The following is an 18,788-nucleotide window of genomic DNA, read 5'->3' on the forward strand; positions in this document are numbered from 1 at the left end:
TCATGTAAAAACTGTTTGCGGAACTAAAAAGCTGCAGCATCTACTGCAGCTGGAGACAGCGGAGTCAGAGAAGCACAGCCTGAGCTGCCACCCTGCAAAAAAGTTTTCAACTGAAGCTGCGATTGGCTGTGATTGGCTGTTTGCAGAGACGACGCTAACTCTCAGGTTGCCTGGCAGAACTGGGAAAGTATCTGCTCCCAGCTCCCTCTGCCTGACAAACACTCCCAACTGTCCTTTATCCCAGATCACTGCTGGCTTCCAGGGCAATGAGTGATAATTGCTGGGCGCAGAGTCAGATTCACTGCATGGAACCAGGTTTGCTACTGCTGTAACAACTGGCAGAGCAGAGCCACAAAACCTCTTCCTACTTTTTTTTGGATAAGAGTCTAGGAACGACTACGTATGACCTTTGACCTGCAGTATTGTCTGCTGAGGTGGAAAAGGCTACAATTTACTATTTAGTAAAAATTATTCAAAAATGGCCCCTTTGCTACATTTGTAAAAATACAATGTTGTTCACCTTGAATATGAAACTGCACGAGCTAGTGGACATTTAATACTTGTTTTTGTCACGATCTGGGTTTTGTTTCTTGTGGTTGCCTTGTTTTATTTTGGTTCCTGGTTCCATTTTCGGTTTTATTTTGGTAGCACTCCCGGTTTCTGTTTCTGTTCCCGCTTTACTTCCTGTTTACCCGTTGTCACAGCTGTTTCCCTGTCAGTACCGGTTTTCATTACACACACCTGTTTAGTATCAGTCATCGAGTCACGTTGTATTTAACCACCACCTGTGTCCTCAGTTCCCCGCCAGATCGTCGTTTGTGTTTCCTCGCTCTAGTGTTTGTGTGTTTACCGTTGTTCGCTGTTCCTGTCAGGTCGTGTTTTGTGTACCCCGTTCTCTGCTCTGCACGTTACCGAACTCATTTGTGTTTCCTCGTCTGGTCCTGACCGGTGCTGTAAGTCTGACCTTTGTTACCGAACCCTGCCTGTTTGTGGATGTGTCTAAGCCTGCTGAATCTAACCTGGAGACCTGAGCCTCGTGATATTACCCTATGTATGACCCGGATTGTTTTTGTGACCTCGACTCTGGAATAAATCCTCTGTTTTTCACCATCCGCATCGTGTCCTGGTGCTGTGCATTTGGGTCCTCTCCCTGCCGTTCCTGACAGAACGATCTGGCCAAATTGGGACCCAGCCAGCACTCAGCCGTCGCCCAGGTCAGTGACTGTTTTTGTTTCTTGTCTTTTTGGCGGCGAGTCTCATTTCACCTGCGGGGAAATGAAGTTTACATGCGCCGAGCTACCCAGCGACCTCCGTCGGTATTTTTCGATCCTCACGGAGGATTACCGAAGGGCGCCCAACCCGGAAACCCAGCGCAGCGCCGTAGAGGTGGCGGTGTGGTCCTTGGAGGACGAGGACGGCGTACTAGAAATCCCCAGTGTCCGCCGCCTCTACGAACAATTGCGCGCGCGGCTTGAGGAGCTAAGCAGCGCACTCGACACCACACCCGCATCCACGTCGTCCGCTCGGGCCACGCCAGCCCCGGTTGCACCGCCGATGGTTTCGGTTTCCTCCGCCCAGCCCCGTCAGACCGTCATGATTGCACCAACCTGCCCAGCCCCACGTTTACGCCGCTGGGAGGATTTCCTGCTCTCGTGCGGCCCCCTGTCTCCGTGGTCCCCTGCTCAGCCGCGCGCTGTTCAGTCTCCAGTCCAGCCGCGCGCTGTTCAGTCTCCAGCCCAGCCGCGCGCTGTTCAGTCCCCAGTCCAGCCGCGCGCTGTTCAGTCTCCAGTCCAGCCGCGCGCTGTTCAGTCTCCAGTCCAGCCGCGCGCTGTTCAGTCTCCAGTCCAGCCGCGCGCTGTTCAGTCTCCAGTCCAGCCGCGCGCTGTTCAGTCTCCAGTCCAGCCGCGCGCTGTTCAGTCTCCAGTCCAGCCGCGCGCTGTTCAGTCTCCAGTCCAGCCGCGCGCTGTTCAATCTCCAGTCCAGCTGCGCGCTGTTCAGTCTCCAGCCCAGCCGCGCGCTGTTCAGTCTCCAGCCCAGCCGCGCGCTGTTCAGTCTCCAGTCCACGTTCTAGTCCAGTCGAGCCCAGTTCAGGTTTCAGCCCAGTCGAGTCCAGTCCAGTCGAGCCCAGTTCAGTCTCCAGTCCTAGTTCAGTCGCGCACCGTTCAGTCTCCAGGCCTAGTTCAGCCGGGCCCTGTTCAGTCTCCAGTCCACGTTCTAGCCCAATCGAGCCCAGTCCCAGTCCAGTCGAGCTCAGCTCAGTCCAGGCCTCAGCCCAGTCCCAGTCCAGTCGAGCTTAGCTCAGTCCAGGCCTCAGCCCAGTCGAGCTCAGTCGACCTCAGCTCAGTCCAGGCCTCAGCCCAGTCGAGCTCAGTCCAGGTTCCAGCCCAGTCAAGCCCAGTCCAGTCGAGCCCAGTTCAGGTTTCAGCCCAGTTCAGGTTCCAGTCCAGTCGAGCCCAGTCCAGTCGAGCCCAGTTCAGGTTCCAGTCCAGTCGAGCCCAGTCCAGTCGAGCCCAGTCCAGTCGAGCCCAGTCCAGTCGAGCCCAGTCCAGGTTCCAGCCCAGTCCAGTCGAGCCCAGTCCAGTCGAGCCCAGTCCAGTCGAGCCCAGTCCAGTCGAGCCCAGTTCAGGTCCCAGCCCAGTCCCGTCGAACCCAGTCCAGTCGAGTCCAGTCGAGCCCAGTCGAGTCCAGTCGAGCCCAGCCCAGTCGAGCCCAGTTCAGGTTCCAGCCCGGTCGAGCCCAGTTCAGGTTCCAGTACAGTCGAGTCACGTTCCTGTCCAGGTTCCAGTTCAGTCGAGTCACGTTCCTGTCCAGGTTCCAGTTCAGTCGAGTCACGTTCCTGTCCAGGTTCCAGTCCAGTCCAGTCACGTCCCTGTCCCAGTTCAGTCCAGTCACGCGCAGGTCGTGTCCCAACCAGAGGGCACCACCTGTCGTACAGGTGCTATGCACACCCGATCAGGCCCGACGTCTGCTCCGTCGAGCTCGGCAGCGGCAAGTAGCCATGCCAGCTCCGGAGTAGATGCCGTTCCAGTCCCTGTCGGCCAAGTAGATGCCGTTCCAGTCCCTGTCGGCCAAGTAGATGCCGTTCCAGTCCCTGTCGGCCAAGTAGATGCCGTTCCTGTCCTTGTCGGCCAAGTAGACGCCGTTCCTGTCCTTGTCGGCCAAGTAGACGCCGTTCCTGTCCTTGTCGGCCAAGTAGACGCCGTTCCTGTCCCTGTCGGCCAAGTAGACGCCGTTCTTGTCCCTGTCGGCCATGTTGGGGTCGTTCCAGTTCCTGTCCCAGTCCCTGTCGGCCATGTTGCGGCCGTTCCAGTTCCTGTCCCAGTCCCTGTCGGCCATGTTGCGGCCGTTCCAGTTCCTGTCACCCTCGGAGCCGCAGCTCCTGCGCACCTCCAGGAGGAGGTGGCGCCAGCTGCACTCTCTGCGCACCTTCAGGAGGAGGTGGCGCCAGCTGCACTCTCTGCGCACCTCCAGGAGGAGGTGGCGCCAGCGGCACTCTCTGCGCACCTTCAGGAGGAGGTGGCGCCAGCTGCACTCTCTGCGCACCTCCAGGAGGAGGTGGCGCCAGCGGCACTCTCTGCGCACCTCCAGGAGGAGGCCGCGCCTGCTGCAGTCCCTGCGCACCTCCAGGAGGAGGCCGCGCCTGCTGCAGTCCCTGCGCACCTCCAGGAGGAGGCCGCGCCTGCTGCAGTCCCTGCGCACCTCCAGGAGGAGGTCGCGCCTGCTGCAGTTCCCGCGCACCTCCAGGAGGGGGTCGCGCCAGTTGCAGTTCCCGCGCACCTCCAGGAGGAGGTCGCGCCTGCTGCAGTCCCTGCGCACCTCCAGGAGGAGGCCGCGCCTGCTGCAGTCCCTGCGCACCTCCAGGAGGAGGTCGCGCCTGCTGCAGTTCCCGCGCACCTCCAGGAGGGGGTCGCGCCAGTTGCAGTTCCCGCGCACCTCCAGGAGGAGGTCGCGCCAGCTGCAGTCCCCGCGCACCTCCAGGAGGAGGTCGCGCCAGCCGCAGTTCCCGCGCACCTCCAGGAGGAGGCCGCGCCAGCTGCAGTCCCGGCGGACCTCCAGGAGGGGGTCGCGCCCGTCGCAGTCCCGGCGGACCTCCAGGAGGGGGTCGCGCCCGTCGCAGTCCCGGCGGACCTCCAGGAGGGGGTCGCGCCCGTCGCAGTCCCGGCGGACCTCCAGGAGGGGGTCGCGCCCGTCGCAGTCCCGGCGGACCCCCAGGAGGGGGTCGCGCCCGTCGCAATCCCGGCGGACCCCCAGGAGGGGGTCGCGCCCGTCGCAATCCCGGCGGACCCCCAGGAGGGGGTCGCGCCCGTCGCAGTCCCGGCGGACCTCCAGGAGGGGGTCGCTCCCGTCGCAGCTCCCGCTGCACCTGCATCGGTTCCTGGCGGCTCGGCTTCGGCCGCACCTGCATCGGTTCCTGGCGGCTCGGCTCCGGCCGCACCTGCATCGGTTCCTGGCGGCTCGGCTCCGGCCGCACCTGCATCGGTTCCTGGCGGCTCGGCTCCGGCCGCACCTGCATCGGTTCCTGGGGGCTCGGCTCCGGCCGCACCTGCATCGGTTCCTGGCGGCTCGGCTCCGGCCGCACCTGCATCGGTTCCTGGCGGCCCGGCTCCGGCCGCACCTGCATCGGTTCCTGGCGGCCCGGCTCCGGCCGCACCTGCATCGGTTCCTGGCGGCCCGGCTCCGGCCGCATCTGTACCTGCGTCTCGTCGCAGAGGTCCAAGGAGGACGTCTCCACGTCTGTCTTCGTCTCTGGTTCCTGTCTCGTCTCGGTCTCGGCTGCCGGACTGGTGGCCTCGCCCTCGGCGCTTCCGGCCGTTTGGATGGCGCTGCCTCCTGCGGCGACGTCCGCCTCGACCCCTCGGTCTCCAGGATCAGCGTCCGCCTGGAGGACATCGCCGTTCGGGGGGGTCCCCGTGGACGCTGGCCCAGCCCAAGGGCACTGGGGGTGCCCCCCTGCCTCAGTGGCGGTTGAGCAGGATCTCGCCGCGTCTCCACCCTCCGTGAGGGACTCCCTGGACTCTGTGTTTTACCTGGTCGTGGACTTTGTTTTTGTCTTGTGAACTTTCATGTTGGTTTTTCTTGATTATGGGACTCGTTCTGGTTTTGTTTTTCGGGTGGGTCCTCTGGTCTGTCGTGTACGGGCGTGCGTTTTTGCTTTGATGGGGGTTCCCGTTTTTGCCCTCCCCCAGTCCGCCCTCCGCCCGCCCTGTCAGTGTTCCGTGCGGGTTGTTTTTGGTTCTTGCCCTCCGCCGGTCCTCCCTCCGCCCGCCCTGCTCGGTTTTTTTCTTTGGTCGTCTGGAATCCGCCCTTGGGAGGGGGGTACTGTCACGATCTGGGTTTTGTTTCTTGTGGTTGCCTTGTTTTATTTTGGTTCCTGGTTCCATTTTCGGTTTTATTTTGGTAGCACTCCCGGTTTCTGTTTCTGTTCCCGCTTTACTTCCTGTTTACCCGTTGTCACAGCTGTTTCCCTGTCAGTACCGGTTTTCATTACACACACCTGTTTAGTATCAGTCATCGAGTCACGTTGTATTTAACCACCACCTGTGTCCTCAGTTCCCCGCCAGATCGTCGTTTGTGTTTCCTCGCTCTAGTGTTTGTGTGTTTACCGTTGTTCGCTGTTCCTGTCAGGTCGTGTTTTGTGTACCCCGTTCTCTGCTCTGCACGTTACCGAACTCATTTGTGTTTCCTCGTCTGGTCCTGACCGGTGCTGTAAGTCTGACCTTTGTTACCGAACCCTGCCTGTTTGTGGATGTGTCTAAGCCTGCTGAATCTAACCTGGAGACCTGAGCCTCGTGATATTACCCTATGTATGACCCGGATTGTTTTTGTGACCTCGACTCTGGAATAAATCCTCTGTTTTTCACCATCCGCATCGTGTCCTGGTGCTGTGCATTTGGGTCCTCTCCCTGCCGTTCCTGACAGTTTTGAGTCTGGCAAACTGGGGAAGGTGAAGATGGGAATATTTTTCATATCCAGCAATGCTGTTTGACAGCTTACTTTTCTAAACTGGTCAAACATGAATAAGCAGGGCCAGATCCTCCAGACGTAATATCTCAGCCAGGGTTGTGACTTTCACTGTCTCACAACTCGACTTTACAGTATCTTCCTGTGCTGCTCACCCCACCTGTGCACCCCCCCCCCCCAGCTTCCAGTGAGAGCACACCACCTCTCAGTGAGCTGTCAACAGTCAGGGAGCTGTAGGAAGCCACTCACTCAAGGCAGCTAAGGAAAGCTGTGAATATTCCAAAGATGACTGATACAACAACACTTCATCAAATACATGATGGTTGGTTGGTGGTTAAAGCTATGGTCATATCTATTCTTCCCTTTACAGCGTGTGTTTAAATTCACAAATCACAGTTGAAGTGTTTGTTAGAAAATGTACCTGCAGCTTTGTTGAGTACTTTTATTATCTGTGGAATTATTTGTTTTAGGTGAACAAAACAGTTTGTACATGGCAGTCTGTGTGAGCACAGTGAGAACAAAGCTTCATTCTGTGCCGTTCGGAGACTTGGCTCACTATCAGTATAATGATGTCATTATTGCGAGATAATTAGCCCTGAAAACATATCTTGGGAAAGAAACTCGTAGCATGTATTGTCTCCTTCCAGCAAAGTATCTCTGTTTCACTGCCAACTATATATTGGACTTGATAACGACTCTTTTCTTCTTTGGCTGGTTACAGAAATGTACTTCTCAATATTCAATGTCATCACGTTGTAGCATAAGTAACAGACGGTCTGAGATTACAGGTGACGTTGGGTTCAAAACTTCACAGTACTAGTATGAGTCGTGCCTCCTTCTCAGGGTGGCAGTAAGTAACAGCAAGCCGCTTGAAACAACACAGACAGGGCATCAGCACTGACTCCAGCACACTGATGGAAATTTGGAAATGGGTCAGACAACAATAAATAAAAAAACTCCATCCGTGCCTAACTGCTTCTTTATTATGTACCAAAATACATGTTTCTGTCTCCTTTCAAACACAGGGAAATAAACAGGTATGGTCCAAAGCAAAGCAATAGAAAAAGGTCGGAAAATGGATTAAAAATGTCTCCATCTATCTTTTATTTAATATCACGTCTGGCTGAATAAACTGTCAGCCTCCACAGGAGAATAACAAGTGTCTAACGCCTTCAACACATTTTGTTGTCTGGCCTAACACAACTGTCATTAGTCACACAGGGACAATTAAAGAAGGAGCCCCAGCTCGTCCTTTGTAATCCTGTCTGCATCGCCTTAATCCCTCACTATTAAACTCAAGAATAGTTAGTGGGACCATTCATATCTATGAGGCCAGCAGAGCAATGTGGATTCAGGCACAGAAAGAAGCAGCGGGGGTCTGCAGGATGATGGCGGGGGGCTGTTTTTTTGTGATGCAGATTCCCTACTAGCGGCAGACCACCAGGAAAGCTGAACACAGACACCCATGTGTACTTGCATACCCCACACTGGTTTGGAGGAGTCATTCATCAGCAGGGCTCCTACTGCTGTGATGGTCTTTACTCAGCACACCTCACACGTCATTACGCCTCCGACCAGATTGACAAACCAGTAAAAAGTTGTTTGTTTGGCTTGTTCTAATGAACACAACAGGCATTTGTAAAAACTGATTCTCATAGGCTGAAGAATGAACCCGAGGCCACAGACAAACTGGCCTCTCCCTCAACAAAGTGATAACTATGCAACAACTTTGTGTCAAAATTCGGCCAAAGCAGCTTAAAGTCATGTAAAAAAGCATGTGACAGTGGATTTTCAAATTGAGAGATAAAGGCTTGGTTTGGAAACCAGGCCTGCAAAGTGACACGTCATTGTCAGACTTTGTGTATTGGTCACACTATTTGCCATTACCGTAATTGGTGAAGGAACATGAGGCTTAACGGGGGGAGAGTGGGAGGGGAATTTACTTTTCAGGGAGCTTCCATGCTCCGTCCCAATTACCCCCAGAGCAACAATGGACCGTAGTCTTTACCTCTTTGTGTCAGACGTTAGATGTATTCCTTTACTGTAACATATTTCTCGTCCACGGTGTCACGAGTTAATTGGAGAGATAGGGCTAATTCTAATGCAAATGACAGGAACGTTCAACCACTTATAACAGGTTGCCTTCACTTAGCTCATGATAAAAATAACAACTCTAAATCCCTGTAAGATTAACAATATGATCCAGCTCAAATACATTCAGTCAGTACATTGAGTCACAGCGGACAGAATGACGTCATAATGTTAGGATGTGTAGTAATTAGCATTGAGAGAGGGATGCTGAATGCACAGGATGCACATATCTCACCTGGACATCTACTGCTATTAACACATTATCACATGCTTCTTGGCAGCGTTCAACGGTGAGTCACCACTATGAGATAGAGATGAGGATGATGATGATGATGATGATGATGATGATGATGATGATGATGATGATGGGAGAAATTTACAAATTTAATTACCTCCGTCTCTAAGGTTGAAAGCTCTTCCAACTTTCATTTAGATGTAATCTTTCTACAGAGAATACATTTTAATAAACAGGACTCAGAAGAACAGTCCTTCCTGTATCAGCGTGGCACGTCACACAACATGGTGCATTCAATACTGGGAGGAAAAAACGTGGCCGGCATAAAATACAAACACCGCCCTCCCAAAAATAGAACCTATGTGTACTTTTAATGTAATATTCTGTTTTATTTGACCTGCTCACATGTATGTGGTTCCTCTAGGTCAGTCTCCAACAATGTCTGCAATTACAAGGTTCATTTGGTAATTCTTTTATCCCAGCAGGAATTGTGTGTGCGCTTTAAGCAGAGCACAATGAATTTGCTCTTGATCTTTGTCCCAGCTGATGAAACTATGTGTGCAGGCAGCAGAGAAAGAGTTTCTCCAACACAAAGGAAATGGACTGTGCTTAGCTGTGTTACCTTGTCACTTTGTCCTGCTCAACCTGACAAACTCTAATCCAGATGTGAAGGCCAGCTGTTCTTCAGCCAATACCAGTATTGCTGTCACTTCATACCGTACCTAATAACTAGAAGCAGCCTACTAGTTGCCTGTCACACACCCTCTCCCCTTTGCACTGTGCTGGTTTAAAGCTCTGGTTTCTGATGTTCTGATGAGGAAGCCGGCAGGTGCGCAGAACCAAGTACTGGACATGAAATAAATTTAAGGTGACAGGTTTAGAGGGTCAAAAGGTTGTTTGTAATTGTCTGCGGCCTGTTTGAGCAGAGGCAAATGGACTTTTAGATTTTTTTCCCCTTATTTTCACCGAAGGCAAAGTGGTCTGCCACAAGCTCATTATGATTTCCAAGTGTGATGATCTGAATAAAAGGGGAGGGGTTGAAGCAGGGGGTTGAAGACATAATTAGTTTTCTTCACTGCAGGAGACAGTATGCTGATGAGACAATGAAGGGGGAAAGAAGCCGAGCTGTCAATCTCTCCCTATTCTTTCATCTCACAAAGCTCTTGTGGGAAACGCTCACACCATCCCCAAAACACCATGCACCTCCAATGCGATGCAACAGTGTCACACAACGACAAACTGGCCAAACCTTGCAGTCTCTAGAAGAACCAATGTTTCTCACTGTAAATAATATAACGTGTTTATCCAGACATTTCGACTGTTACAGATACATGTAGGAGATTAGGAGCAGCTGTAAATGATTATAAGGATATGTTCATATTCGTCTCTGCATAATAGCCATCTGCTGTATTACTGTAATAAACAATATTATTATTACCTTAGTATGAAATTCTCTGTTTCATGTAACTTTTACTATATTGAAACAATGAACACGGCTGTGTTACAGAATCTTTCGTAAAACTTTATTTAAACGCAGACCTGCTTTTTTTATGATCTCACACATTGAACAGTTCCTCAGCACAATGATCACTGGGGCTATCTGGAAGTCACTGTGTTTTCCCCACTGGGTGAATTCACTGTTTTGCCTTACATTACCCTTGAAGGGCCTTTTAACTCCTTCAGCAGGAAATGAAACACTTGAATGGCTGGAGTCCAAAGCACAAGAGACATCTGCAGCCAGGGCCATGACATTCCCAGGCATGTGCTCCACATAAAGAAAGCATCTGGGAGCCACAGGTGCATGCAGACGGGCAAAGTGTGGTATGTGTGCACACGTTTGCATGAATGTCTACAGGAGAACAGATGAGGAACAAGTGAGCAGATAAAGATGGAGTGAAAAGGTAGTGTTTTGTTGCCTAACGAGGCCTTGCAGTCATCCGAGGGCAATAAACGGAGAGCTGCTATATTTCCTGCTAAAGCCAGCTGCCTTCACTGACCAGTCAATGCTTCAAACAGACAGACCTTTAAATATAGGAGCCATATTTGTGTTAAAACTATTGAGTGAGCACAAGAAGGACAAGGGCGTTTGATTATCTTATTAATCATTTACATTATGAAATGTTATATAAAGATATTAAAGTATTTACCAACTCCACTCATTCCAGGTAATGTCTTTGAATTGCTTGCTTTGATTGGCAAACATTGCAACACATCCAGTTTATTGTAGAAGACAAGAAGACACTCAATCACACAAACTTTAAACTACACGTTTATCTAAACCAACTCATATTAGTCGCTATTAGTTTGAGAAGAAAATATGCTTTATGTCAAAAGGTAATAGTTATAGCCTTGATGTTTTTATATTTTGCATTTGTGATTTATACCAAACATTTCATCAAATTTTTCACTGTCTTCTAACCTTTATTTTTATTATCAAACTGTATTGCTAGAATGAAACACTGTGCTACTGAAGATGCATATGAAGACATGGTCGTTATTGTTTCACTGGAGAACGACGAGTGGCTCACAGCACTGCTAAATATGGATATTCTCATCACAGCTCTTTGGTTCTCAGGTCACACTGTTATTTGTCCCAGGCTTCAGATACTGCACCAGACTGACTATCTCAATTAGTGGCACTCACTCAGAGGCATTAATAAATGTCCAACAAACCTGAGACGGAATATATTACAGTTCCATTTTGGTCGACAGTGATATTTCTCATCAACTACCCCTCAGGTCTGCTTGTGATTTGTCAGCCTGTGGTGATGACATGGAGAAGGCTCACGTGACCCAATCTGCTCATCAAATGTATGGTTGCTTGTTTTATAAACCTAGCTACATATCAAAATGTCAGGCAACATGTCCAATATACTCAATATAAAACAATAACTGCTTTATTGAAAATGTCTGGATTTTATAAATTCTGGTCTTAAGATACTGCAATACACACTTCTACCCAGTGAATCTTCATGATGAGAGAGAGAGAGAGAAATGAGTAGTGGCGGGGGGATTCTTCCATCTCTAATCTCGCTGGCATATACAGAAAGTGTTGTCCCTAATTCTGTGTCTGCAAGGCTTTGCTCCGGGTTCTCTAGGCAACTGGAAACCCTGACTACACCTGTTCTACACCTTGAATGGACTGTGGACTAATGGACTGGGGAACCTGTCCAGGAGGATCACTGCCTCTTGGCCAGTGTCAGATGGGACTGGCGGCAGTATGGAGCAGTGGTCCTGCTCTCTTAGTATGACAAGCATCTATATGCTGATAGATGGAGGAACATAAGAACATAGAACTATGCACTGTCAAACTACACCTCCCAGTTGTATAATATCAACTACTAAACCTAATAATGTGAATCTAGGTACTGTATACGTCCCTTCGAGACTTTGAGCTTTCTTTCAACGAGACACTTGCAGATAGTTTATAATAATATGTGGTAATACATTAATTGTAGACCTTCAAGGTCCTTTCATGCACAGTAACATGCTGTGATTAAGCAGAAGCACATTCCAACAGGCAGCTATGCGTAGCAACTGTGCAACATTGAACTCAACAGACTATTAACATTTGAAACATACTCTTGTCTAATAAATGAGCTTTTTCTTGCAACCATCCAAGTGTCCAGTTGAAGGTTCTGTCTGGAAAGCTAGGCGGCTGTGTGAAGGCGAACAGCATTGCATCAGTTCCTTTCTGCTGCCTTGCACAGGTCTGAATAATTAAACGTGCACGGGGGGTGGGGCTTGTGCTCCAGGGAAACACAGCCTATAGCACAAAGCTCCCTTTTAAGGTCACACACATAAACATCAGAACACTGCGACTTCAATAATAATATCTGCAGACGTCAGAATTAATAACGGCATCACCAACATGGCCGGTGAAACCAACCAGCCTAGAAAACGAGCATGACAACAAACAAGAACAATACAGGTGAACAATCTAGATTCAGCTGCTGGAACAAAGACGCAGGCTGTCTCTGTCTGAACTGCAGCTTCGCTTTTGCTGATGAGTTGCTTTTCCATTGGTCCACAGGTGGATGCTGACACTGTTATTTTTCTGAGCCTTTATAATATTTAGTTTCATGTTGCAGGTTCCAATACAGGCACATCTACAGCAGCCATCCTGCTACTTAGTCTGTTTTACTTGACCTAGCATTAGAAACACTTGGGGTAAACAGTACATTTATTCATTTTGGAAATGCTGGCATTCACTTTGTCACCTTTCCTATGAAAAGCACATAGTGTGTTTTCCTCTATAATCACTCTATCACAAGCAAAACAAACGGCTGCACGCTAAAGTAAAGTGTCAGCTTCAACCATTCTTTTCCTGCTGCCTTCAGGAAACTCATGTATGACTGTTGGAAAACCGGAGGCGTAAATATTGTGTGACTTGTATATGATATATATTGTATTTTTCTATATGGTCAGCAAATCCCTTGGAAGCCACAGTGTCAGTCTGCTTCTCTCTACTAAAGCCCATTGGTTCCTATATCGAGTATATTTTTTAAATGCCCGATACAATTTCATTTTTTAAAACCCTTAGCGGTTGGACACTTGTTTACACTCACTTAAATTATATCATGACCTTGCTGGTGACTGTTTGACTATTGCAGCATATTCTGTATGTAATATCCCCCAGTATATAGATAGCTCCAATAGAGCTGTGTGGCATAGGTGAATAGTCTATACCATGCATGCAGGGTTTGCTGACAGTAAGAAACAGAGCAAGAGCAGCTGCTATGAGCCCCTCCCAGCCAAGACCTGTTGACGACTACAGCCCTGCATGCATACGTCTGCCTGTGTCCTTTCCAAAGCACTACTACAGCCCATTGCTCTGACAAGCTGCCTGTACTGAGAGAAAGGACCGTCCAACGGCTCCAATAGGACCAAGTGAAGGGGAAAAAGGCAATGCCAGCCTCTATGAGGGAGGGCTTATTCAAGCACGACAGATTCAGGGGGATTTAGGGAGCTCGTCTGCCAGCAATAAAAGGCTGAAACAGGATACTTGGTGAGATTAATTACCTAGATAGGCCACGATAATGCCATTTAAATGAGAAAGTAATTAAAGTGCACCTTCCATGAAAATTATTCATTGCTGACGGATTGGTTGACAGACAAATCAGGAGGCATTTACAGAAAAGCTACAGGTTAAGTGCTCCGAGCTGCTGCTCTGAGACCGCCACAGTTTTATTGCAGCTGTTGAATCTTACTGCTTTGCCCAGCTCTCATCAAATTACTGCAAGCATGTGAAGCGACGGGGCGGGTGGAGAGGGTGATGAGAAGAATGGTCTTCCAGGTAACGTAAGACTGGGGACAAATGCTACAAAGGAGGATCCGCTTAAGCAGAAAATGACACAGACTGGCACCGGTCAGTGGGGACTCCTCGGAATCAACCGGGCCTTGTGTTTAGGACCACCGTAGCAGGTTACAACCCTGAAAGAGGACCAATCAGTTGCCTTATTGTCCTTCTCACTGAATATTATCTATTGAGCGATGATACGGTGTCAGCGAAGGGGCTCATCAGCCACGACTTTGGATCAGTCTTTCTTTTACTGGTCACTGCTGTCTCGCCAATAATCCTCAAAGCACGCAGACGTCCAACAGGGACAGTGAGGCAGACTTTAAGTGAAGCAGATGAACAAGGCAGTCGCACAATGCGAGGGTGCAGACGCTGCTCGAATCAAAAGAAAACGCTTATCTTACATTCTCGTGTGCCCTCAGTGCTTGTTTTTCCTTTGCACGGACTGATTGTACTATGGGGAATAGCCTGTTGTTCTCTTTGAATGTTTAAGTAGGTTTGTACTTGAGGGGGGCTCTAACATAATCCTCCACAACAAATGGAGCAAAAAGTGGCTAAAAATAAAACTCCCAGATTCCGCTCATGAGATATGTCATCATTGTCATCATCACATTCATCCTGTACATTCATGCATAATTTGCCATGTGTTTATATTTTTCCACAGTAAAAAGGATCCTTGACTCCAAAGCTAATGCTACTGTAATGACACGCCTGGAACAGCAATTCTATGGATCATACTTTTAAACTGCTGCCGCTGTTCACAGATGCAGTAACATTCCAACAATTATTTTTCATATTTTTCATATTATTGAATATATGTGTCTGCTTTCCATGCAACACGAACACTAGGATGTGTAACAAGAATTACTCTCATTACTCCTGGCTTTCAACCTGTGGCAGCATCTAAACACAACTGTTCCTACAGTAGGTACACTATCTGTCTGACTCACAATGGAGGGCTGATTAAAATGCACTCTTAACTTCCAGCGTACAACTGTGGCAAAGACAGCGAAAGGTCCTCAACATAACAGTCTTATATTGAACTACTTTAAGGACCAAACTAGAAACATTAGGTTCACAAACTTATAAACTCTACTTAGTCTCTCAGAGAGGTAATTAGGTTTCTGGGAACAATAAGCACTCAGCATCCTGCGTGGTTCCATCCTTTCTCCAGACGCTTGGTATAATTACAGGACGTGGGAATTTCTCATCAGATGCATCATCTGTATATTCGCATTGATGCGTGCTTGCTCTCCCATTCCCCGGCTATGAGTCCGTGCTCATGATGATTATCATGCAGGGGGTTGAGATGGGAGAGTAGCAGGTAAGTTCTTCTTTCAGTGCTAAGGGGCTCCAGCGCCTTGGCACGCAAAGGTTAATCAATTCTGAATGATGAGCCATAAAAGCTTTAATAATGCAATCATACTCTAATGAGTGGTCCGGCACGCTGGCCCAGGAAGGGGTGATGTTTTAGGAAGCGTCAACCCTCCAATTACAAAGCACTCAAGCATTCTGTAACAGTCCACAGAGCTCCGGACACAGCGAGGCTCCAGTGAGCAGTAAAATGAGTCCTGCAGGGTGAAACTAATGTCTGCTCAGGAAGGGAAACAAGAGCAGTCACTGTCCACCTCCAACAATGACTACCCCGCCAATGACCTGCCACAGCACTCGATGGAGTCATCTGCAGAGCAGCACCACTTTCTAGAACTCTTCTGTAACCTTAATCAGGTAGAAGTCAATAATGAAGATAGTTGCCTTCTAATATTAACCTGATTCAAGAGTGAGAGTCTGTTCCATTTCATACAGTTACACTCTCCCAGATGGACTGGGCCGCCTCATCTGTGTGAGCCGCTAACCCTGCGGGAATTTGATTAGTCTGGGTTTGAAAGGGGAGTTTCAGCACTGGATCAAGGTCTGAAAGTCTGTCAGAGGCAGTTCTACTAATACCATAAATCACTGAACTCGTATTAAATGTTAAGGTTTAGTGGGCATTTTGGCTCCTTACACTGATGGTGCTGTACTCATTTAAATGTTACCACTTTAAAGTACAAGGACGGCAGAGTAAGAGCTAATGGCTGAGAATTCCACTGGATGAACTGAGTAATTGTCTGTTGTCAACATGCCAGGTGTAATTATGAGCAACTCTGAGAGAGCATTGGTTAATTGTTGTGGGGCCCTTTGCCCAGGCAAAGGGCCCCACAACAGACCATAGGGCCCCACTTTGGTAGAAAAAAAGGATTTTCAGCCCAACTCTGATGTAACCGAAACCACACACACACACACACACACACACACACACACACACACACACACACACACACACACACACACACACACACACACACACACACACACACACCATTAACATGTAGAAGCTCAACCTGACTAAATGTGTGAGGACAGTCTGGGGCAACTGGAGCCTCAGTGCTGTCTTTGCTGCCTCCTTTTAATCACTGTAGTCACAACATTGTCTTTTGGGCCAACAGTGTTTCACGGATGCTCAAGCATGAAAGAGAAATCTTGTTACAAGGATCCATAGAAATAATGATTCAAATAAGCTTTAGAGTTTGTCAATGAAAAATACAGCATTTTAATTACACTCAACTCACTAGAGACCGGGAGCAAATACAGTCGTAGGTCTTTAGGTTCCACTGGGAGCACGCGTCGTTGCTAAGCTAATAATGTTTGCCACTGTAGTGCTGATATACACATTACATTAATCTGGATAATATGCATACTGAAAATATTATGGATCAAAGCAGACTATGGTCATTAATGCTAATGGGGAATCATTAATGTAACTTGCATATGAGAGGTTTTCAAAATTAAACTGTCATTCGCCATGTTGTTAAGACTCACACAGCTGGAGCGAATAGCAAGGTCTGCACTAACATGTAGCATTCTTTCCTAAGGGTGTGAAAGTCAAACATCCCACCTCAACCAAAAGGAGGAGAGTTCAGAAATGCTGCACCTCCACATTCACAGAACGAGAAATTCACCGCTAGAGGTATTTAGGAAAAGCCTGCGCTGCTAATCAGAGAACTTCTACACCCTCCGCTTGATTTTTGCCCTTCTTTACTATATTAGGGCCATAGGCCTTAACAGAGTAGCCAAGGGTAGAAAGGCCTAGTGGAGCTGTAGCCAAAAGGCTAGTGCCAAGCACATTTAGCAACATCAAGACAAAGATTGACATTTTACCTGCTTGACCAGTAGCAATGCTGACTGCTGCAAAGAGCCGCTGCGTGCGGCTCAGGTCCGACACCCCGTTGACAGCCTCCACCTCAAAAGTGTAGTTGGCGTGAGCAAGCAGGTCCAGGATGGCCACATAAGTGTCCACTAATCCTGACTGTGCGGGAGAGTATTCCACATTGGGCCCACAGGGAACGCACTCCTCGGGCTCCCAGCTGCAGCGTCGGCATATGACCCTGTAGGTGACGTCACTGCGGCCCCCTGTGTCGGCTGGCGGGGTCCACTCCAGGCCGACGGTGGTCTGGTTGATTTTGTAAAGGAGGTCCTGTGGTGCAGAGGGAGGTCCTGTCAGAGAGGGACACAAATGAGTTAGGTTAGAGCTGTGAGAAAGGAAATATTTTAATTTCACCTAAAATTGATTAAACAGTCAGCAAACCAAGACTTCTACAATGACAGGGGGTCTTGTTGTTGGTGCCAGGTAGGGTTTATTGCCAAAAGCTGCCTGAACCCTACAGGTGATGAAGCTGACGACTATGGCAGCAGTGAAACAGGCTCTGTTAAGTAGTGACACGTGGCCCTTCACAAATTACAGAGACTTTGTTGATAAATGTACTGATTAAATACTTCTTCAAGTCAAACTGGCCAGTCTTTATTTAGAAAGAATGTAGAATCAGCTGTGGAAGTGATCGAGGCGTGGGGATACACATGACACGGTGTAACTTCATGCAATTAAAGCTGGAGACTGAGCTTTGCTGGGTTTCCTTCCAGCGGTGCATCAGCAGACAGCAGGACACACAACGGGACTGTCTTCCACACACGGAATTTATGAAGATCTAAATCTGAAGCATTACTGTCTTGTCACATACAATTTCACCGACACAACAAAACACGCAGCTCTGTGGTGTGGACACGTCTCCTGTCCACAGAGCGCTTGGCTCTTAATTTCCACACAAAGGCAAGATTAGCTCATCTCATAAAACAATGAATAATGAACTGCTGCTTTCATCTTTCAGATTCCAGGCTGCTGGCTTTTATGGCACAGATGTTGATCTAAATAAACTCCCCAAAACACAGTAAAGGTTTTACGACCTGTATTCTTTGTTTATGGATGTTTTAAGAACATCTTTGTTTTGTTCTTAGGCTGATTTCAGCTGCTCTGGAGTGAGACTGAGGTTTCTATGCAGAGCTCTAATGTGGTGTGATCAGAACAGGTTATGCACAGAGCAAAAGCTGCTACTATTAACACAGTAACAGTCACCTTTCTCCGTGCTACTAATTAATTCAATTCAATTCAATTCAATTTTATTTATATAGCGCCAAATCACAACAAAGTTATTTCAAGGCACTTTACAAAGTAAGGTTTAAAACCTCACACAACTAAACCCAACAAATCCCACATACAGCAAGCATTTAATTTGACAGCAACAGTGGAGAGGAAAAACTCCCTCTCTAATGAGGAAGAAACCTCCAGCAGAACCAGACTGGATGTGGGCGGCCATCTGCCTCGACCGGTTGGGGTGAGAGGATAGAGAGATAGAAAAGCACAGCAACAGCAACAAGCAACAACAAGCAACAACAGAGCACAGGCAGGATGGTAGGACAAGGGACTGGATGCAGGCAGGATGGTTGGATCCGCAGCTGCCCATCACAGACACCAAACTTTGAGTCCAATGATACCTGTGGGTGAGGACAGAGAGGGAGAAAGAGTGGGGGTGGGGGGGGGGGAGAGAGGAGAGAAGCACAACTACTGGACAGAAAGAGACAAGGTTAGTTAAACATGGGACAATGATGGGAGGTTATGGGACAGAGGAGGTAGAAGGAAACAGAGGAGCTCAGTGTATAAATTAAGTCCCCCAGCAGTCTATGTCTATTGCAGCTTAACTAAGAGATGGTTCCTGTGACTAACAATAATTGCCAGTGACCTGAACCATCTCTAACTATAAGCTTTATCAAAAAGGAAGGTTTTAAGCCTAATCTTAAAGGTGGAGAGTGTGTCAGCTTCTCGAACCTGAA

The 18,788-nt window shown here is 48.7% G+C and overlaps 2 protein-coding genes across 4 annotated transcripts in view; one reads left to right on the plus strand and one right to left on the minus strand.

Annotated features, from left to right (window-relative positions):
- The window catches only part of LOC114849387 (eph receptor A7), a 71,962-nt gene that overhangs the window by 28,572 nt on the left and 24,602 nt on the right, over nucleotides 1–18,788 (minus strand). For all 3 annotated transcript variants that reach the window (XM_029140784.3, XM_055506244.1, XM_055506245.1), the window contains exon 5: nucleotides 16,785–17,120. In XM_029140784.3, coding sequence (XP_028996617.1) covers nucleotides 16,785–17,120 — 336 coding nt within the window. The remainder of the gene's footprint in view (nucleotides 1–16,784; nucleotides 17,121–18,788) is intronic.
- Nucleotides 574–5,865, plus strand: LOC129603671 (nascent polypeptide-associated complex subunit alpha, muscle-specific form-like). Its single transcript, XM_055506215.1, has 2 exons — nucleotides 574–2,435; nucleotides 2,478–5,865. Exons 1-2 carry the CDS (start codon nucleotides 1,276–1,278, stop codon nucleotides 4,999–5,001), a joined length of 3,684 nt encoding a protein of 1,227 aa, XP_055362190.1. The 5' UTR covers nucleotides 574–1,275; the 3' UTR covers nucleotides 5,002–5,865.

The sequence above is a fragment of the Betta splendens genome, chromosome 24, assembly GCF_900634795.4.
Source record: "Betta splendens chromosome 24, fBetSpl5.4, whole genome shotgun sequence".
Classification (NCBI taxonomy): domain Eukaryota; kingdom Metazoa; phylum Chordata; class Actinopteri; order Anabantiformes; family Osphronemidae; genus Betta; species Betta splendens.

Excerpts from the sequence above, each read along its gene's own strand:
- LOC129603671 (XM_055506215.1), top strand. The coding sequence starts at position 1,276 with ATGAAGTTTACATGCGCCGAGCTACCCAGCGACCTCCGTCGGTATTTT. Across the intron at positions 2,436-2,477 it reads CAGGTTTCAGCCCAGTTCAG|GTTCCAGTCCAGTCGAGCCC; the intron begins GTTCCAGTCCAG and ends AGCCCAGTTCAG.